This window comes from Orbicella franksi, chromosome 11 (genome assembly GCF_964199315.1).
Source record: "Orbicella franksi chromosome 11, jaOrbFran1.1, whole genome shotgun sequence".
NCBI classification, from domain to species: domain Eukaryota; kingdom Metazoa; phylum Cnidaria; class Anthozoa; order Scleractinia; family Merulinidae; genus Orbicella; species Orbicella franksi.
The window spans coordinates 12,033,199-12,055,285 of record NC_138155.1 but is presented as its reverse complement, the minus strand read 5'-3'; the positions used below and the strand labels follow the sequence as shown (position 1 = coordinate 12,055,285).

Below are 22,087 nucleotides of genomic sequence, written 5' to 3'. Positions count from 1 at the left end.
TAGACAATATGTTACGTCAAATGGCTTTTTTTCGTGTTCGCTAAAGTGAGCAGAGGCTGGATGAAAGATTCTGAAATAGAAAAAAGCTTTATATGTAGTAGTTTGTTTCTTTATTGTATATTATAATAAAGATAGGACCCAGCGCGCGCTCTGATTTGTCGTGAACGCATGTTTTATCAGAGTATAAAACAAAGAAAAAGCGAGTTTTATTGTTTTTCGCCATATTACCTCTATATCATAACGCTAATCAGAAGCCAGAGCCGTGTATTACACTGTGATAAAACAATCTGAACATTTGAGAACAATCGAAAAATGTAGAAAATGCTCGCCCGTGGTTCGTGTTTTCTACATTTCCCTTGTGTTCTCAAATGCCCGGCGTAGGCTTCTTTATTTGTTAAAAACAAATAGATTCCATGTTGCCGTGCGTCTGTTCAGCAATAGATCACAGAAGACGTCAAAATGTGGTAACAAAATCAGTGACACACTTGGCTATTACCTTGTGTGCCACTTTTTTGTTCTTATGCGACATTTTGACGTCATCTGTGGTGTATTACTGAACAGACGCACGGCAACGTGGAATCTATTTGCTAAACACACATACATACATGCACGCATGCACACACACATACATACACGCATACATACATGCATACATACATACATACATACATACATGCATGCATGCATGCATACATACATACATATACTTTATTTCCTCTCGAATTTTAGGTAGCTAAAATTAGCTAATATTTTCGAGAACATAAATAAAACAAAATACAATACTTATACAATAAATATGCTAAACATAATGCAAGAGCTAAACTATGTACATAATAAAACTAGAGACATGTTGCAACGCTACTAAAAAGAGTCATATTGTAGTATTTTCGCTTGGAGTCCGCAAAAGTAGAGGTTCTAAGTGAGTCCGGAAGAGAGTTCCATAATTTAGCAGCTAAATATGAAAAGGAATGCAGGCTGGCGGTTGTTGTTTTTCGATCAGGAAGAGACATATAGAAATAAGTTACACGACGTAATTAGTGTAAATGCTGTTTGCCGCTGACTCTGTTGCTATGACGTTTCAAGTATGGCGGCAAATAGTGGATGGTTGGAGTTAGAAAGCGACCCAGGTTTTTATTTCTTTTCTTTATGTTAACGAGTTTATTTTTTCATCTGGACACGTCGCCTTTATAGCAGTTGTATGAAGTAAAATATTTTAACTTCAATCAATGACGTTTTGTGTTTTTAGGGCTTTTCAGTTTGTTGATCGAAGAATTCGGTAAGTAACAATTGAAAAAGCTTTAAAGATTAGCTTTTTAACTGTCGACCCCGAGGATCTTTTAGTGTGTCGCTTAGACAGAAAAACCGTCTACACCACGGTTACGAGGACTACCTTAAATTTACCAGAATTTTAGCTTGCGTACACCTATGAAAATGGCTTGCGAACATTTAGCTGAGCCTGTTGTATTTTAACTGGAGGGACAAATTTGAAGTCTGACTTCCAAGCATTGGCTAGTGTCTTTGGGAAAAAAAATAGCTTAACCGCCGTCATATATTGGTCCCCGGATGGAACCCAGACTAGGACAAGACATGCAACCTCGATTTTGTTTTTTTGAAAGTTTGATTTTCTCACTTGAAGAGTTACATGTAGCTCGCAGCTCGAGTCAAGTAGGAGATACTGAGCTCTGGAAAATTCCATTTAAATAATTCGAAATTGATTTTGATTTGTAAGCTTTAAAGCTTGAAGGTAGTATTGTTTATTTCAGAAAAAAAAAACTGATCTAATTAAACCTTAGTTTAAATAATAGTAATGCGTGTCACTTTCAGTTCCTTCCTTCTCCATAGCAGTAACAAAAGGTGAACTTGAACTACAAAATAACGAAATGGTACTATGGGTATGAGTAAATTTTGGGATAAAGGTGTCTGTAAGGGTCAACCCTTTCAGTTATTGAGAGCTTATCACAGTTGAGTTGAGTCACATTTAGGTTAACCTGAGCACTAGTGCACCTAAGGCTGACCAGAGTGCCATTTGGTCATTTCACCATTTTGTGTTTTGAACATGCACACCCACAGCAGGGCAGGAAAAAAAATCCAGTTGTCCAGTGATCAAAATGAGCTCACTGGTACTAAGCTGGGTGAAAGATACTGGACAGTGTTACAAATGTACTGTGTCACAACATCCAATATGGCGATTGGAGGATGAATGGGAGCAAAGTATGCTTGGATTTTTGATCCATGCTTTTAGCTCATTGTTTTGCTCATCTTGCAGTCTTAAGTTGTGAAATTGTTTTTAATTGGAAAACATCACTAACAAGACTACTGAGGTGAATTTCACTTGCCCATCGGACCACCAATTCCATTTTCACTTGCTGAAGAGCAAAATTTACTTGTCCCGGGCAATCAGACCTTGGTTTTTTCCTGCCCTGCTGCAGTAACGCGTTGTTATCTCTTGATATTTCTTGAACTACTGTGTCTGTATGTTGTACTGTTTATATACATCTTGAGCTGTTATTTTTTACAGGTGTGAAGGGTGCTCAAGTGGAAGAAATCTATGATTTATCAAAGCCATTCAAAGGGTGTGTATGGTGCTGAGACTCAAAATATAAGATGCTGCACATAAACAGCTTCTACATGCAGCATACAGATACGCCAACTACACATGCATGTTTTTGACGTGGATTTGTTAAATCATCAATAATTCATCAAGTTTAAACAAAGGAAATCATGACCGTGACAGTGTTTGGATATCTGATCTTCATTAGCATAGATTTTTACAATTTTTTCCCTTCATTTTCTCCTTAGTTTTAGTATTGATTGAGAAGATATGTACATCAAGCACTTAAGACAGTGTTTTACCACATTTCCAGCACCTCAAAGTTTGTCATAAATGTTCTGATGCATGTCATATTTTCAGCTCTCTTCTTGGTGTTTGGTGTTTGATATATTACATGATTTTATTATCCAACTGCAGCGAATACCGTCCAAATATTGCCCGAAACGAGTACAAATATATACATCTTATTACATGTTTTGCTATGTAGTATTGCTGTATATTTTTATGAGTTGTGCCGTATTTTGACGAGCCCGTAAGGCTAGTCAGAATACAAACAACGCATAAAAATATACAGCAATACTACTTATCAAAACATCTAATAAGAGATTTATTATCCAACTGCTGTAGTCAATAGATCTATCAGTAAAAGAGTGAGAGTGTGACAGTTTTGCTTGTGTGCGCCGACCTGTTCAGCAAACAGGTTTTCTATTGTACAAATAAGTATACAATATTGCTGTATGTTTGTACTGTTATTTGGACAGTATTCACTGCAGTTGGATGATAAACAGCGATATTGTAAAGTTATTTGTACAGTAGCAAACCTGTTTGCTGAACAGGTCGACACATGCACACGAAACTGTCAAACTCTCCCTCTTTCAGTGATAAATTTATTGACCAACAGCAGTTGGATAATAAATCTCTCATTAGATGTTTTGGTGTGTAGTATCGCTGTTTATTGTATAGCTTTGGCTTGTGCCCAATATAATGCCTGCTCTGATTGGCTAAGAGCAAGATCTGAGCAGTCATTATGCAGCAGTAATGCCCACGGGCTGATTATGGATTATGTAAATTAGGAAGAGCCCGGCCCTGAAAATTCAAGTGCATTAAAATGATGAAAGCCAATTAAAAACAGTAAGAGAAAGTAAATTTAATTCCGAGAAGCTAAAAGCTTAGAGATTTTTCCATAATAAAATTTATATAGAAGTTGTTTTTTACTTACCAGCCGGTAACCTTGGTGGGCACTAGTGAAAAACAATCAAAGTTTGCTGAGTCTGAAGTTAAGCTAAAATTGCCGAGTGAAAAACACCATCGTCAGATCTGTCATGCATCCTGAGCAAAACACCATGGAAAAACTTATAAGTTATCATCTTAGTCACAACAATTACCAAAATATTGAACTCCATCACAGTTCTCATCAAATAGATTCCCTCGCTTTAACACAAGTAAATGTAAATCAGCTTCCAGGATGATCAGATGTAAACAATCAGGTGGTTTCTTTCGGTAGCTGTGTTTCTGATAACTATAACTACAGGAAGTTTTAGACATTCACAAGGCTTGAATAGTTCATCCATAAATCCCAGAATGAAGAAGGTGAAAATATCTTGTCGCAAGCGAATGCGAAGAATGAGTTATTCTTAGGAGCAGTGCATTCTGAAGCATTAGTATTTCCTTTCACCAAAAGATCGTTGGTTTGGACTATTTTGAAGCACTTTCTAATGGTTTTGCCACAAAAGTTGGAAAAACTCGCCCATCAAGTTGTGGCACCACGATACTAAAATACCTTTTTGAGGCTGTGACAGTCATTTTTCCCGTCTAATAGAAATACATGTAGGTGTTTTTAACAGAATACGTAATGCAGTGGTGAAGTTCACTGACTGTGTAGTTTTGTCCTGGGTTTGAGACGATGAATGAATCGGTAAATGCATGCATCACCGGATGTAAATTGATGACTTCCGGTCGAATATTTTTTTTCTTTTCTTTAATTCATGAGCCATATAATAAACAACTTGATAACCTCAACCATTTGGTCGTTAAGGGAAAATCTCAAACCTCGGCCTACTGTATTGACCTCGCTATCGCTCGGTCAGTACGGCAAGGCCTCAGTTTGAGATTTTCCTGTAATGACCTCACTCTCGGTTATTAAGTAGTTAATATTTTTATGAGTTGTGCCGTATTTTGACGAGCCTGTAGGGCAAGTCAAAAATACAAACAACAAGTAAACATATAAAGTGATACTACACACCAAAACATCTAGTAAGATATATGAATATTTTATGAATTGAACCACGCACTCAGTTAAATCCCCAAAAATGCAGACTACCCAGTAATAAACAAGAAGATCTGTTAGATCTTATAACCGCGCTTTTAAAATTTAACTGTTTTCTTAGTACTACAGTCGCAACGCAGTGCATATTCCAAAGCAATCTTTGATGATTCATTGATTACTGTAGACATCACAGCACTTGATCAACATAAACTCTATTATCGCACCATCAGTCGTAGCCGTTGTGACATCTCCGATGACGTAATAGTCTTAATCTGGAAGTTTCTTCGGGATATGTATGGCATGAAGATATGAACACTATTACAAACTGCTTTCTTTCTTTAAAGTCACGATTAAATTTAATTGTTTTTTTCCCTTGAGTTAAGGGTTAGCAAAGAAGTCACACGAGTCACATAATTCAAGAATTGCGTTATCTACGGCTATCTTTAGTACGGTGGTTATTTCCCTATCAATGACGTAATCTTTGCACGTTCTGACACGTTCTTTACTTGGCTTGCAAATATTTAATTTTCTTTCCGATCTATGAACTCGCTGCGATGAAACAGTCAAAGGATTTACTTCATTTGCCTAAAACCGCAAGAAATACTCGCAAAATTACAAATAAATTAATGACCGTCGCTTCTGCCGAAATAAACTTGCAAAGTAAACACGATCTTATTTGTCACGTAGCGAAAGTGAAAGCTGCAATGTCAGCGCATTCCATGGCTGACGTAATACCTTTTTTCAGCGTATTTATTATTCCCTTTAAATCCAACGCTTTGATAAAGCGAAAAGAAAATATATTTTACCCACAAAAAAGAAAACAATATCCGTAAAATTGTCCGTGTGTTTATGTTTTAACAGCTTCTGGCAGAAAAACGTCACACGTTGCGTGACTCAAAGTTTGGCCGAGCGGAGGTCTGCGTCTGGTCACCGACAAAAAAAAATAAATAAATAGACCACGGGTAAACGTAGAACCGCGCTCGGCCCATGGCCGCGTGGTTAATAAATTTTATAATTCTACCTGTAATATCTTGTAAGCAGGTAATTATTTATTAACAATAAAAAATGTAATTATGATTCTCTTAAGAGGACAGTGGATCTTATGGCTTTATAAAAACGAATGAATATAGCTATGTTCAGGAAGTAGTCCAAAAAGATAAAAACACTAAAACAATTGGCAGTGAGAAAAACTTGTTACCTTTGTACATGTACTAACTGTAAATTGAATCATTTGGTTGCAGACCTATTTATGGGTTCATTTTCCTTTTTAAATGGATTGAAGAGAGGAGATCACGACGCAAAATACAACCTTTAGAGGAAATGTTTGTGGAGGATGAGGAAGTTATTCGTGACATATTCTTTGCCCAGCAGGTATTAAATAATAATAATAATAATGATAATAATAATAATAATAATAATAATAATAACGTACAGTAATAATGATAATAATAATAATATAATAATAGTAATAATAACAGTAACAGTATGCTTTGGTTTTCAAAATATAACATTTTTCTAGTAGTATTGTCGTGGAAGTCAGATTTCACATTTGTTATTTACCACTTAAGTGTGACAAGAGCTCTGACAGTGGAAAAAAAAAAAGTGATTGAAGTACCCATTCCCCGCAAGTAATGTATTTAGTAATGCCATGACATTTTATCGATATTGATGAGCAAATATTACCATGAAGAATTTAATTGCTATTAATTACTGAGAGCTCGACCAATTGAAATTATTTTGTTGATTTAGATTTGTTTACATCTATGTTTATGTTTGCCCCTCAAATATTGCGAGTTCACATGAACGGCCTATTCTGGGCTTGACAAAGTGCTATTCCTGCAGTCATCCAGGGCCCGGTTATTCAAAGCTCGATTAAGCTAACCCAGGATTAACAAGCATTTTGACTTCAGTTCTGTAACTTTTCGGTGAGGTTTTCTGTTTATAATGTTTGCCCTTCAGTTTTGAGCTTGACAAAGTTCAAACTACACAAAACGTGAGCAGCAAAAAAACATTTTTATACAAGAAAATTTATACCTCAGTTAGCTTTTAATCCTGGTTGGCATTAACTGGCTTTCGAACAACCCAGCCCAGGTCAAGTAGATATTCCTGTTGGGTAAGTACAGCTGTAACTGCCCAATGGACAAGTGAGAATGTTTTTGTCTTTTTTGAGGTGGGGGGGGGGGGGGGGAGGGACTGGATAGATTTAGCATCCCATCCAAGAGGAGGAGAATTACTCTGACTCCAAGTAACTTAATGCTGCATGTAGCGACAGAAATTAGGATAATCTCTGACCTGTGGACTACTTGAGCTGTCACAGACTTGTATCCACTGTAGGAAATATAATTGTGTGATGCCTGTTCTGTCTTTCATTAATTAATTAGGTGATTCCGAACTCATGTGCCACTCACTCTCTGCTGAGTGTTCTTCTTAACTGCACTCATATTCATTTGGGAGAGAGACTTAGCAGACTGAAAGAGTTTTCTAGCAAGTTTGACCCAGAGGTAGGTACATTGTGCATTCCATACAGCTGTAGCTACACCTCCATCACTGCGTGTGTAACTCCTGAACTACGCCTACACATGTACATTTAAATACGTTGAGTGAACAATCAAATAAGGATTCAAAGTCAGTATGTGGTGTGTAATGAGGTGCAGGGGTGTCATCACCTAGCCTGTGTAGCAGACCTTTCCTTTGGCTTTCCTTTTCCAGAAAAGTGCGCAAAGGGAACCAAAACCCCAGGCGCCCTCCTTTGCTCCCCCTTGCTTGCTCGCTTGCTCGATCTTTGCTGCACACCACCTTTCATCATCACCTTTTGGCTTAAATCTCCAAGTTCATACTCTCAATACCTGAAACATTCACTTTAAGTGTAAGTCATTGAGTGTACAGAATAATTTTGTAAGGCAGGCTATAATTAGTCAAGTTAACCTCTATTTGTTTAGAACTGTTAAATACTTCTGTTCACCCATGAAACTCAATAAGCTTACTATAAGTATTTAAACTAGTATGTGGCACCCATCAAAATCGCTTAAAATTTATAAATATATCATTTTGATCACACTTCAAGATTCCAATGTAATCTATGGTATGTATAACTTAAGAGATGCGTAAAACAACCACAAATATGCCTCTAAACTTGGTGGCAAACATAAAATCTTTCCTGACCATTTTTACGCCATAATTTTTTGGTTTTTCTCTCTATCAAGGAAAAAAGTAGTCGAGACCGAAAATTTATTTTTCATCTTGGTACCTTAGTCAGCTCCCCATGGGGCCAGTGAACATTCTTCATTTATTAATAACTAATTCATCTTAACGTTTTGTGCTGCCATGCTTCCTTCAGTAGTGTACATCTAAACTCATAATCTCGCACTTTATTCTGACTTGGGCCAATAATGCTCGAAATATCAGCTTCAATAGCTCACTACAGCATATAAATTTTATTTGCCTTTGTCAAAGTCTCGAAGATGATAATAAATAATATAGCTATACTGTTAGTATAGAAATTATTGATTTATCCTCCCCCTCTCCATCAACTCCCAATAATTAAATACATAGAGGATATTACACAGTGGTGAGAAGATACAAATTTTATTTTCGAGTGGCAAGAACATAAAATTCATATCTTTGAGCTAACATGTAATGTTCTTTTTATTATACAGACTTACTAATGACAGCATTTTTGATGATTTTCCAAAGATTTTCTACCACTTTTCGAAGATTTCCGAAGATATTCTCTATTGTCAAGAACACTCTCTCTTTCAACAGATGTAGTATATACATATTATTATATACAGACACAAGTGTTTTACTGGAAAATACACCTCGCATAAAATTCACATGAAACCACATCCGGGACTTGGGTGGCTTATTTTCCATATCCTCATTAGTAAAGATATCGATGATTTCACTGATGTCAAGTTTGTCTCTTAAATTGTACTTAAACTCATTGGTGTATCATCAAAACATCTTTGGATCTTCCTTGAAATTCTTCGGCAATCTACGGTTATCTTTGGAAATCTTTGGTAATCTTCAGAAATTTTTGGAATATGTTCGGAAATGATGGTGTTCGGAAATGTTCAGGCAAGTATTGGAGAATCTTTGGAAATCTTCGGATAGTAGTCAGAAATCTTCGGAAAATCATCAAAACGTCGTTATCGGTATGTCTATATTGTAATAACCAAAACTAATAATACATGGCTGCTTGTAGATATGGTATATCTCTTCTCATGTTCAACTTCATGTTGCACTTGTTTGCTGCAGTCACTCATGGGATATCAAGTTGAACGCTTGAAGAGATGCATGTATTCCATATCTAGGTGTGCCCATGTATTATCCTCCATGTGTGTTAGTCAAGTGTGTGTGCAATGGTATCCCATATCAGGCAGTGTAAAACATCTTACATGTACACTCAATGCACTTTGTCTTTGCTGTTTCTGTTTTGTTCATGCATGCTTGTCGTTAAGACTGCTTTCTTGGGTTATGTTTCTGGTTCAAAACGCAACCCTTCCCCCTTAAATCCAATAACAATGAATTTACCTAAGAACTTCAGTGCGTTTTTCTTACTAATACATGTAGCTAAGTGAATTTTGTTTTTGTTTTTGTTTGGCTTGTTTTAGAACAAGGGATATGTCATTGGTAATCTACCAGAATTGGCCATGGCACATAATAAGTTTGCCAGGTAGGTTGACACATACAGTCACATACTAAAATAATTATATACAGGTGAGCTCAGTCTATATATGTTTCTCAAACTGTGTGTATCCATTTTGCTCCTCTGTATACCAGTCTGTGGGTTGTGGCAGGGGTCTGTGGGTTGTAAGGAGTAGAGGGGTGGGGGGGGGGGGTGTGCATTTGGATGGTTACTCTTAGGTGTCTTTTGAGAACATTCAAAGCAAAAGGTAGCATTTAGAATCATGATAAACCTTATGGAATCATTTTACATTAAAAGCACGAACACTTTATCTTGGGCTGATGCTCTTCTCTGGCTACGTTAATGTTACAAAATTTGGCATGTTATCTTTACTGGTTGAATTTTGGTTCAAAGAAATTTTCTTCTGATTTGCTTCGAGCCTTAACTTTTTTTGTTTTGGGGGGAGGGGGTGGATTTACTCAACTTGTTTGCTCCATTCACACCTCCCCATCTTTTGAAGTCAAGTGTATCCCCCTCTGTGGTCTAACTTAGGGTGTACATGTATTTACACTTCTCTATATGTACATGATACTTTTCTTAGTTCTAGACTAAGTACTACTTACATGTAAGCCACAACTCACTTTCTTTTATTTTGTACTTTTTTTACTCAATTCAGGCCAGAACCTAAACTTCTGCCAGAGAAAACCAATGCAGTGTCCACTGGTCGTGCTATGGAAGCGTTTCATTTTGTCAGTTACGTACCCATTAATGGCCGACTTTTTGAGCTGGATGGACTCAAACCATATCCAATTGATCATGGTATAGCACTTTTAGTATGATATGCCACTTTTTGTCTACAATATTTTTTGACAGATTTTGGGCATCCCTTGCAGACATTCTACATAGGATCCTGTTTAGATTGATCGTAAAGAATCCTGTTGGGATCCTAAGTTAGAGATTCCCCCCTGTAAGGTCTGGTTAATAACATCATATTTGTGAACTTGTAGGATCTTAAATAGGATCCTATGCAGGATGTTAGCCACTCTTATATAATTATAAAGGATTTTTATATGATGCTATATATCGGATGCTGTACATTCTTGTAGTATCCTAAGTGTGCAAGATCCAGTTCTGTGCTGAAACCCAAAGGATCTTACATCACATTTACATTTAATGTAAAGTCTGCATTCTGAAGCTTTGTTGTGCAGCAGGCTGGGGTTTATCTTCAGTCTCCTTAGCATGAAGGAGTACAGTAACATTATTCCTTGCCCTGGATGGGACGCTAGTCTATAGCAAGGTTACCATTAGAATAAAATTAGCCATTACCCATTTGTACACCTGTATGGAGAGCGGCATTGTGAGAGTTGAGTGTCTTGCTTAACAACATGATGGCCCAGCCAGGGTGAACCTAGAGCACCTCATCCAGAGTCCAGTGCAGTAACCATTAGGTCACTTTGTCTCCCACAGGTGGAGAAAAATGACTTCAACCTGGGATGTTGTTGTCTGTTTACCTGTTGTAAATCCTATGGTAATGGGACTATGAGTATCGACCTTTGTTTTAACAAAAACATTTCTGATAGGTCCATGGGGGGAGAATGAAGAATGGACAGAAAAATTCCGCAGAGTAATTACTGAAAGACTGGGAATAGCTACTGGAGGGTGAGTGGATTAATGTATCTTGTACTGCCCAGTAATGTGCTAATGTTACAACAACTTATTATCCAATTTCCACTCTATTATCTGTCAAGTTGTCGCTTACAGGAGGTTAAAAACAAGAGAAAGTTTCAAACTTTTAGCTCTAAAAGTGGTCGTGTCGCTTACAAGAGGCTCCAAATATAGTGATTTGACTTGAAAACTTTTGGTAGTTTGGAAAACTGGTCGTTGTGGAGAGGTGGTCACTTACGAGAGGCGGCCGCAACCGGAGGTTCGACTGTGTTTTCAAAATGTGACCAACGAGTTGAACTTGGAACTATCAAATACTAGTCTTCCTACATTTAGAGACAGGATGTAGAGTTTGAATCTGGAAGCTCTGGATTACAACACTAGTGCACTTGCATCCTCCGTAGTGTAACTCGTTTAAAGTACATGTAATTATGTACAGTATTTAGGTGTTTATTTAATTTTATGAGTTATTTAATACAGTCGAACCTCTACTAATGGCCACCACTCTACAATGGTCATTTATTTCTGTCCCGACGGACAGTCCATACATTCACTGTTATTTTAACCTCTCAACAACAGCCACCTCTCCACAAGGGCAACGGCCACTAACACTCGTCCCAACTGCTAAAATAACCTCTCGACAACGGCCAGTTAATCAACGACTGACGAACGGTGTATAGGAAACTACACTTTTTATTGGAAAGGTCACCGTACCACGTGCCATTGGTCTCTTTTTCTATCTAGTTTTTATTTTTATTATTGATATATTTTGATTGTGTTACGTATTTATAGGCTAAAGTAAGCATTTTGTTTTTAAAAGTAAATGCTGTACCCTCGAAAAGAGCAGGTGTCATATTACACTCCTACCTCCCCATAACGGCCACCTCTCGGTCACTTTCCACTGTCTCCAAGGTGGTCGTTGTACAATGGTTCAACTGTAATTCAATTCAACAACATGACCTGTAGTGATTCACTTGCTAAAAATTTCCTTTGCACAGTGAACCATACCATGATATCAGGTATAACCTGATGGCTGTTGTGGCCGATGGAATGACCATTTGTGAGGAAAAGCTAAAACGTTTGAGTGCAGAAAGGTATGTGCCAGATGAATGCACCACATGAATGTACCACATTGTAATCATTCTCAGTTTTGACTATCCATCCTTGAGTCCTATGCAGTTCTCGTTGTGTACCCCCACAAATTTGGCAAAACGAAAGGTCCATGTACGAAGTATCACGCTTAGGATAAAATAAAATTAATTTAGTACCACACATTATTATTATTATTATTTAATGAGTAGGCCCCTTGTGACGATCCGGTCACATGGAACAGAATTAATTATGCTGGGACGCAAGTTACACAGTGGGATTTCGAAAACAAAGGAACTTGTACCAGTCCAGCCCGACTTTCCTTTGTTTTGAAAGTCCCACTGTGTAACTTGCGTCTCAGCATAATTAATTCCGTACCATGCGACCGGATTGTGCAAAGGGCCTATTGTGTGAATAATTACTAAACAGACAGTTAGTACCAACATATTTTGACATTTTTGTTTTCATTTTTTTTCCTATAGAGAGAACATATTGGAATCATTAAAAAAGGTAATAAGTTTAGAAGACTGTTTGCACCCAGCATTTTTCTCCCAGGGTCCAACTTTGTGTGTTTATCCCTGACTCGTTACAGAATACTACGGATCTACATGTTGAGTTACGATCGTCAAAATGCAGGTAATCTGCATTGGACAGTAGTATCGCAGGGGTTTCATTAAGGGCCGGGCACCGGGCAAATTGACCAGCTATGAGAACAATTTTGCCCGCCCGGTTTAACCATCTGGAGGAAAGTTTTCCTTATGAAGAAGTTCAGTTCAAAACGTTTTGCTTGCCTGTGAAAACCGGTTGCCCTCCTGTTGAAAATGTTGATGAAATTCCTGCAGTCTGCATGCCAACCACGAGTAGTAGTAGCACTCTTAGTACTAGTACTGTATATTTATGCTATGGAACCTTGGGACAAAGGAATGAATGTATTGTTCCGGTGTGCAAAATAACTTTCAAATTGAAGGAAGAAGTGTGAGAATTTTACAATGGCTAGCCTGACATACCGTTACGTATGTTTCGTCCCTGCCAAGGGACTCATCAGAGTCAAATAACAGCGTTCAACTACAAAGAGCAGCATTCTTAGGAGAAAAACACCAAACAAGATTAAACAAACCTAATTAGGAAGGATAGGTTCGATTAAGGAAGATTAAACACGAATTATGGAAAACAATTTAACTGTTCAAGATGCGCCGTCCATGAAGTTGACCCATTAGCCTTGAGACAGCAGTTACCTTTATCTTACTCTCCTGCACAAAATAAATTACGTTTGCTGTAAGGGTAACAATGGATTGCCTACAGATTCAACTAGAAGAGACGTAGCTATGCAAGCCCGAGACGCAGTCGAGAGTTTGCAAAAATCTCGAGAATTCGAGAGGTCTCCCCACCACAACCCCCCAGCCCCCTTCTTCCCCGGGTTTTTAGATGAGGCTATGAAAACACGGAAAAAGTACTCTATTGTTCTTATAAAATATTTCTCAACAGTAAATACACGCGAATCGAAAACGTCACAACGTATTTACATGCTCTCATGTAAACACACCTATCGACCAATTAGCGCGCGTAGTATCTCAGTTCTTTTATAAAATCCAATATTGCACGCTTGTGGCATGAGCAAAGTCAGTTTCGCTACGCGAGAGAAATTTATTTCCATTGGCAAAGTTATGAAACAGTTAATTCATGCTGTTAGCGGTGTTATATAGAGTTGGGGATGCACTTGGAAAGTTTGGAGCGCCCTTGAGAAGCTAGACTTGCCCTCGGCTGCGCCTCGAGCAACTCTTACCCTTCTTTGGCTCTCTCCAAACTTCCCGTGAATGCTAAGGAATAAATCAAATACTAATTGAACTTGTTTTATATCATAGTTTGACCCCGCCACAAGTCAAGACTCCACATCAACAACCACCTGTACAACAGAGTCTAGCTCATGTTCAACAACCAACACATCATGCGACAAGACACAGAGCACACTTACAACGGTCACTGCAGTGACGGTCTCACCCACAGTCGCCTTGACAACGTCAGGGGGAATCACCTCCAATGTTGCCATGGAAACAGATCTGAGCAAAACTCCAAATGACTCCGCTGAGACCTCGAGACTGCACAAAGCAAACAAGGAAATATCTGAGTCGCCTTCAACTGTCGGCGAACAAGGTCAGGAGCAGACGAGCCAAACCGCAGCGAGTAACAACAATTCTGTATCGGATGAAGCTTCAAGGAAGGATGCAGATGAAGATCACGTGTCTGCTCCAGCACCTGAGCCTCCGGTGTCGCCAACAGGAAGTCTGCACTCAGATTCAGGCGCATCTGCAACTGGGGTAAGAGAGTCCTGATAGTTGATACTTACGATACCACTTACATAAGTCCTGCTCTCCTAGCCATACATACAGGTTACTAGTTATGCAGCCCTTCCGGCTGGTATACCGTGCAATACATCCCACGAGTCACTTGTATTTTCTTGGTATACGCAAGAACCTGTGTCCTGGGATTCATAGTTGCCATTCAGCAAAATGTCGATTTTGCAGGTTGCAGTGAAAGGGTTAGTTTGTTGTGCAGCATCATTGATACTTTCAACTCATTGTATCTACAGGTTTGCCAAGCTTGTTTTAAGTATCAAGTAGAGCAGTTTTTACTAGAGTATCGTCTTGTCACTATATCAAGATTAAGCCATAGCTTTATGACAACATCGTAAAACCAAAACCAAAGTAACCACTCTAGCGAATCACAAAGGACGGGGACAATCCAGTGGACCAATCAAAACTCGAAGCAATTACATGTAGCTGATGCAAAGCGCGGGAAAACGTGTGCGAGCGAGTGACGACTGGTTTTGTTTTACTTCTGATTGGATGAAAGTGGCGCCAGTTCTTTAAGCCAATCGTGTAGCTTAGTTGATGCAAAACCAGTTACTTTTCGACACTCAAGTGAAAAGCACTCTAGATGGCTGTCCAGTGAGGTAATTGTGTTATGTTTTATGTGTTTACACAGGAGACCACTGAAACAGCGCCTTCAGAGGACCAGGCAGATTATGCAGAGACTTTCTCCTTTTCTGATTCTGAGACAGTGGCCAGCAGTCACGATGGAAGAGCAGGCCCAGATGACTCGTCCAGTGATGTGGAACATGCTGATAGCGGTAAAGGAATTCACTCAAAACACAAAGGTGAAGTGCCTTTATTATTTGGCTTGCTCCACAAGCGGCGAAGGTTAAACCAAATCTTGCGTTATGATTAGTACAAAGCGTGCAAGATATCTGGCTATCTTGCCCGTTCAACATGCGCGTCAGTTCCTGCAAAAAAAGGTGTTTTATAGGAGAACCCCGATAAACAGCAAAGTCAACCATATTTGGTTAGAGGCGGGCGCCTAACATCCATGAAAAAACACGCAAAGAGAACTTGATCAACTGTAACACTCGTGTTGACCTCTCGCTTAGTCAATAACCCATTTATATTATGTCTCAAACAGTAAAAACACGTGACTGTTCAATTTTACGGGCGTTTCCCGCACGCCCTGACGTGTAATGCTTTCTTGTCTCAAGAGCGAGAGATACAATAAAAACATCTTATTAACCTCATTTGCTCGCTCGTACTGTACGATACAGACCCGTTTTTTTCCTGTCAATTTTTGACCCATGGGTTAGTCGACTGGAAAAAAACTCGGTCCGTACCTTACCGCACAGACTCGGTAATGGAAAGTCTGTAAGATATACAGTGGTATTGCTGTGTTTTTCATCATAAGCCAGGTCTAATCCAGGTGCAGTTAGTAATTAAATCATTTTGCCCGTCTAGTCTCTTTTCAGGGAATTTCGCAGCCGGAGAATCAAGAGGTTTGCCATAGTTATGGCTTTTCTATTCCACTGAGCGAGTTAGCAAAGATTTCTGCTGAAAGCCAGGTAAGCCACACTCTTGTTAAGTGCTTACTCTTCGTCCAAGGTGACAATCCCGGGGGGGGGGGGGAAGGGGGCGACTCCCATTTGAAGAGTTCGGGGATGCTCGTCTGAAAAATTAAAATTAAACCCCAAAACGAGAACAATCTGGCCGTGTTTCGAGCTTTATTTGACCCCTGAAAGATACCACTTTAAAACGGGCATGACAGCGTGACTGTTTTGTTTTTGTTTTTGTTTTTGTTTTTTTCATTATCTCTTCGAGAGCAACCTTAAAAGATACCATGACGGCTGAAAATAGTGGCGTTTCGTCCATCCCCACACATAAACGATTTGCCGCAATGTTTACTGCACTCGTCGATTAGCATGTATGCGGATGACACTGTTATCTATTATTCTGGATCTGAGGCTAGCAACATCAGGGAAAATTTACAAGAAGACCTCAACCGTGTTGAGCAGTGGTTGGTGAACAGTAAGCTAATACTAAACCAGAGCAAAACCAAAGGGTTACTCTTTGGAACAAGACAACTGCTGCAAACCACCTCAGACTTTGTCCTGCAGATTCAAAGCAAGGACATAGAGAGAGTGACGAAGTTCACTTACCTTGGGACTATGCTCGATGAACAGCTTCACTGGAAAGAGCATATAGACACTACTTGTAAAAAAGTTAATAAGCGTCTAGGACTTCTAGCACGCATACGATCTTGCCTCACTCTTAAAGCAGCGAAGTGTGTCTACAATACCCTTATTGAGCCAATCTTAAGTTATACTGACACTGCTTGGGGTGAACTGTCTGTTGGCTCCAGCAAAAGTCTGCAGCGGTTGCAAAACCGTGCTGCCCGTATCATTCTCAAGCGTGACTCTTCTAGAGATACTTTTAATGTTTTAGGGTGGACTGACTTAGAAACCAACCGTAAAATCCACAAATGTGTTTTAGTTTTTAAATGTTTGCATAACTTAGTTCCTCAGTATTTAAGTAACTATTTCATTAGGAACTACAATGTACATGGTTACAACACTCGAAGGAAGGCTGACCTCCATCTACCCAAACCCAAACTTAGCCTTGGCAAACGTACTTTTAGATTTTCTGGCACAGCCCTTTTTAATTCACTACCTTGTAAAATCCAACAAGCTGTATCACTCTCCTCTTTTAAAAATCTTGTTAAAGCCCATTTTATTTATAGCATCTAATTTATGATATCTATTTTTTTCCCTAACAGTTCATGCTTGTAACTCGTTTCAATTTTTTAAACTCTTTTTATATAACTATTTCAACTACTAGACATTAGTTTTTTTTTTAACTCTATTTTTATAACTATTTTAAACTATTAGACATTTTATATTTTTAGAAATTGTATTTAGCAGGGCCCCTCTGGATACCAGCCACTGTGCTGAATGGGCCACCCTGCATAAATAAAGTTTTACCTACCTACCTTACCTACCCCGATCTTTTCTCATGGGAGTGCTCCTCCGGGCTCTGTATTGAGCAGTCCAGGTGTCAGCCATACCTGGGGACATTGTCAGTGGCGGATCTAGCGGAGGGGCCCGGGGAATTCCCCCACCCCCCCCCCCCCGCCTTATTTTGGGTAAAAAAGAAGAAATGACAGAAGGAAGAAAGGCCGGCAGGGCAAGTAAAAAAAAAAACCGCGGTTCCCCCGCCCCCCGCCTTAGTTCAAGGTCTGGATCTGCCACTGATTGTGATGTGTTCTTGGTCAAGACACTTTACTCAGTGCCTCTTTCCGCTCTGGAGTTGTAAATTGGTACTGGCGAATTTTTTGAGTGGTTTCTAGCGAAAATCTAACAAATTCCAGTGGCTTCAGATTTCCTTATGTTAACATTAATTGTTATTACGTTTTTTAATTGTGGGGATTCTGGTGTTGTAGGCCCTAGTGACTCAACTGCATCATGTCGAGCGTCAAATTCAAGCTTGTGAGAATTCCTTGAGAGAGGAGAAGGACAAACGAAGAAAATACCATGTAAGTACACTATTTCCACTTCAGAAAAATATGTCTCAATTTGATGTTTTAATCTTAATTCAGTCATTTCGAGTGAACATTATTAAAATGTGAGACATTGGATAATGTAATTCAAGAGTTTTCATTGGTTGGTTTACTGTTAGCCATCATGGTATATGAGCAATTATTCCATGCTCTACAAATACGGTAAGCGTGCGTGTAATTTAGTCGTGTGTTTTAACTTTTTTCAGTTTTCTTCCTTTTGGGGGTGTTTTCAATAAAAAAATTATTCCACTCGCGCTTGCTGGATATGACATGATTATAGTCAACTCGTTAACTATCTAGCATCTCATATCCAGCGCGCGCTCGTAGGATAATTGTTAAGTGTAAGGTCTTCTATTCGTGAAGAGGAAAACCATTTAAAAAATTTTCCGTGCTCTTTAGCGTTTTGAATGTCAGACATCTTGCTTTGGCTCGGGGGTTCAACTTATCATCCACGAAAAAACTTCAACAGGACTGGAAATTGAAAAAAAATTAGCAGATTGGAAAATTTACTCTACAGTAAGTTAAAATGCTGGAAACAACTCAGGGATTCTTTCTAAGTGGTGTCCCTAAAATCGGACCTGCTCCAGTCTGACTGCGTTCTGACTTCTGACTCCGTGAAATATCTCACTTTACTCATTAACCTCGGCCGTGAAGGAAGTTTAGATACCCGGTTTTAGTTAGCATAGATTATCATTTTGACGATTTCACCTCTCCGTTTACTTCTTAGTTTTTGTTTTGATTTTGACCTCGAATTTGGTTAAAAATACTTCGCTGCGCGTCGTATTTTCAACTCCCTTCTCGGTGTTTGGATACCCCGATGAAACAATGTCCCTCGTGTTTGATACACTACTTGATCAAGAAAGAGCTGTTGTACTGATCCGTCAAAGTATAACTGCTGGAGAGTGCTCCACCTTAAGTTACGTTACTAGATAGGAAATTGTGGTTGTCGCGTTCTAGTGTTGACTAGTCTGTTCACAAACTCTGCATATTGTGTTGAGTTCGTCGAGATCGCAAGGAAAATATTAACCGCGGGTGATACGCTACACGATGGTGGAAAGGATCACGGACGTACCGAAACACTTACGGCTGGAGACTGAGCCTAGTGACATGCACGAGCTAAAATTTGGCTATTGTTTTTCCTTGTCCGCTTCGCGGTCCAGGTAGTCTAGGCTCGATTTCCAGCCATTTTGGGAGTTCGGTTGTTTATCCTCCTCCCAACGATAGTGGTGCGGGGCCAGGAACGCGGGCTCACAAAACGGCTGGAAATCGATCATACTTCACAGTCGCGCTCGCCCTTGCGCTCTCACTTCGCTCGCGCGCTCGAAGAAAAATAACTCGCAGAAAAGAAACGTCTGTGAACAGAATACTTGTTTAAGAGAAGTGTGGTCAAAGAACGGCTATATGCGAGCAAACTTCTCCCACCTCGCCAAATTCAATATGGCCACTATTTGTGAATCGTAATAGAGTGGTGAACACGAGACCATTGCATTCTTTGGTGTTTGAATACTTTTGGGCGTTACGTAATCCTTTTGTTTCACTTGTGATCGTACATTTTTCGCATATATTAGTCATATATTAGTTTTCGTTCACAAAAATAAGATTATTCTAATCCTCGGCTCGAAGGTAGAGACCGTATTTTTTGGACACTTTGGAATAACATTCGGACTGAAGTATACATTCGTAGTCAAGGCACGGACATTTGGACTGTCGTAGATTCGTAGTCAAGGCATCATTTTTAAGTTTAGTTCGTGCAAACGTGTGGAATAGAATAAATGTTAACCTGGTAAACATTTGATCAGTGTTTCAGCCAGAGCGCGCCATTGCGGGAATCCCGCGTTGCAATCAGAGATGGCCCCCAGAAAAACGAAGAAAGGGCCAATTTGGCCACCGATACAGTCACCAATGTAACTAACATTTTATCCTTGGCGACCAAAATTAGGCAAAAATTCTGGTTTAGTCACCATAATGGCGTCTACATTTCTCTGTGTTGACGATCAGTCCGGTTATTTTGTCTCACATTATGTCCTTCTAGACAATCATATTGAAAGATCTCTGCTTCTAAAACATTCAACATAAGATAAGAAGTCAATCCATCCTTTTGCTCTGCTGTATTAATTATCTCACATCGGAAAACTTCCAAGTTCAGTTTGAAATCGCCCTATAATGCATTGCAAACCCTTGATCATTGACTATGTCATGTATGCCTCAGGACTGTTCTCTTGTAATGCACGGATCATATTAGTATCTGATTCAAAAGAAATTTATTGAGTAGAAACACCTCAAAAAGCACTTACTATTAAATTTTATCCTAGATCCTAATATACTGCTTTATTTTCCTTGGTACCCTGACGCATTTTTCCTTCTGTAGCTTTCAATTTATTGGCCCCTTTCCTAAAAAAATTGGCCCCTAAAAAAGGTCTTCAGGGGCCACTTTGGCCCTAGAGAAAATTTTTCTGGCTGAAACAGTGTTTGATACACATGCGGAGGTCATGACGCAGTTCCTTTAAGGTTCAACACTAGATTGTAGTGGCCGTTCTTTATAGAGACAGAATTTTTATGACTGGCTTTACAATTCATTGTATTTGTCTTATAAACGCGTTAATTAAGTTCTTTTTCTTTTTTCCTGCAGGTGGATCACAGTCGTCGGACGCACGACTATGATCCATTTATCAGAACGTTTCTCACCATGTTAGCGGAGCAAGGTCATTTTGCTCAGCTTGTGGAACAACAGACATCACTCAAGCGACGACTTACCCAGACCAAGCCACACTTAAAGCAGTTGAAGCGAGTTTATAAACGAAAGAAACCGAGATAAATTTCATCTGGCAATTATCAAGCCGTTTACGGGGGCAGAAGACGATCAGGTCTTCTGGAAGACTTGTACTCTACTGTAATACAGTGAAAGCCACCAGAGGGTAGTTGACTTCAAGAAATTTGTTGAGAGAAAGAAAGAAATCTAGCAATGCTCCTTAGAGAAGAAGGCAAACGTTGTGTGACGCGTTGATATGACGTGAGTTCCCTATTAACGGCTGTGAAGGAGGCGAAGCCGACATAAGAACAACTTAAAACTTAAAGAATTTCAGAGAGACATGGATGTTCGTGCCATATTATGTGCAGTACTTTCTGTTGATGTTAATATTGTATATATCACTTGTTAAAATAGAAGTTAAAGTTGCGTTACATTGTAAAATTACAGTTGTGTTACTCGAGCATTGATGGGACCAGCTTTTGTAAACTTATGGCCAAAAGGACTACTGCGAAAACCGACGGAAAACACTGATCTCTACAAACTATTCATTTGCTAAAGCGGGAATTACAGCCAAGAATGCAGTACCGTTTCGCGCGAGAACATTTGCTGTTTTTACTCCCCCCATACGTGCTAGTCCACCCAAAATATGTAAAAGAACAAAAACAAAAAAGCTGTTTAAATACGGCGTCAATAGACCTTTTTAGCTTGAGTGGTTTGTTTTCCCATCTCCGACCACGTGATTTTCTCTGGAGCATTGTCCTTTAATCCATCTCAAAATTATTCATTCATGTACACGCGATAATTTGAAATTTTTAAAGCAAGAATTCTCAAGAGTATTATCACATGGTCTTAAATGGGGCATTTTTACAAACCGCCCAAGCTAAAAAGGTCAGAGCCACCTTAGATTTTCGGGAATTTAAGGTGGGTCTGAACCCTTCCTACAGAATTTTTTAAACTTTACCAAAAGTTGCGTCTTATCATGCTTATCAAAAGTTAATAATATAAAAAAATTCACCGTGCCATTTTTGAATCACAAGCCCGTAAAGCTGTAATTAAGGGTGTTTTTAGGAGGTCATACCGTTGCTATTGTAACCTATTGCGTCACGAAAATGATAACAACGTTTCCACCAAAGATTGGGCAGTTTTTTGATACCATGATTGTAGCATCAAGTGATAAAGAGTGGTTATAACGACCCATCAAACTGTTTTGAGCCACCTTAAAAGGCTCAGTTCTTACAAGGTTTCATTTCAGTATATAACTCGAATTGG

General features: G+C 39.1%; 1 protein-coding gene across 1 annotated transcript; it reads left to right on the top strand.

Annotated features, from left to right (window-relative positions):
* Nucleotides 1-1,084: 1,084 nt before the first annotated feature.
* LOC145460641 (uncharacterized) lies at nucleotides 1,085-21,639 on the top strand. The gene is made up of 15 exons (XM_081445515.1): nucleotides 1,085-1,127; nucleotides 1,247-1,276; nucleotides 2,519-2,573; nucleotides 6,059-6,188; nucleotides 7,199-7,318; nucleotides 9,431-9,492; nucleotides 10,121-10,263; nucleotides 11,025-11,103; nucleotides 12,105-12,200; nucleotides 12,678-12,705; nucleotides 14,058-14,510; nucleotides 15,178-15,349; nucleotides 15,975-16,078; nucleotides 17,953-18,045; nucleotides 20,699-21,639. The coding sequence occupies exons 1-15, from the start codon at nucleotides 1,085-1,087 to the stop codon at nucleotides 20,882-20,884; spliced, it is 1,794 nt and encodes a 597-aa protein (XP_081301641.1). The 3' UTR covers nucleotides 20,885-21,639.
* Nucleotides 21,640-22,087: the final 448 nt, after the last annotated feature.

What these genes read in the sequence shown, in the direction of transcription:
- LOC145460641 (XM_081445515.1), top strand. Translation starts at nt 1,085, where the DNA reads ATGGCGGCAAATAGTGGATGGTTGGAGTTAGAAAGCGACCCAG. An exon ending in AAACGTTTGAGTGCAGAAAG is followed by an intron (nt 12,201 to 12,677) that starts GTATGTGCCAGA and finishes TTTTTCCTATAG; the next exon opens with AGAGAACATATTGGAATCAT. An exon ending in CAGGCGCATCTGCAACTGGG is followed by an intron (nt 14,511 to 15,177) that starts GTAAGAGAGTCC and finishes GTGTTTACACAG; the next exon opens with GAGACCACTGAAACAGCGCC.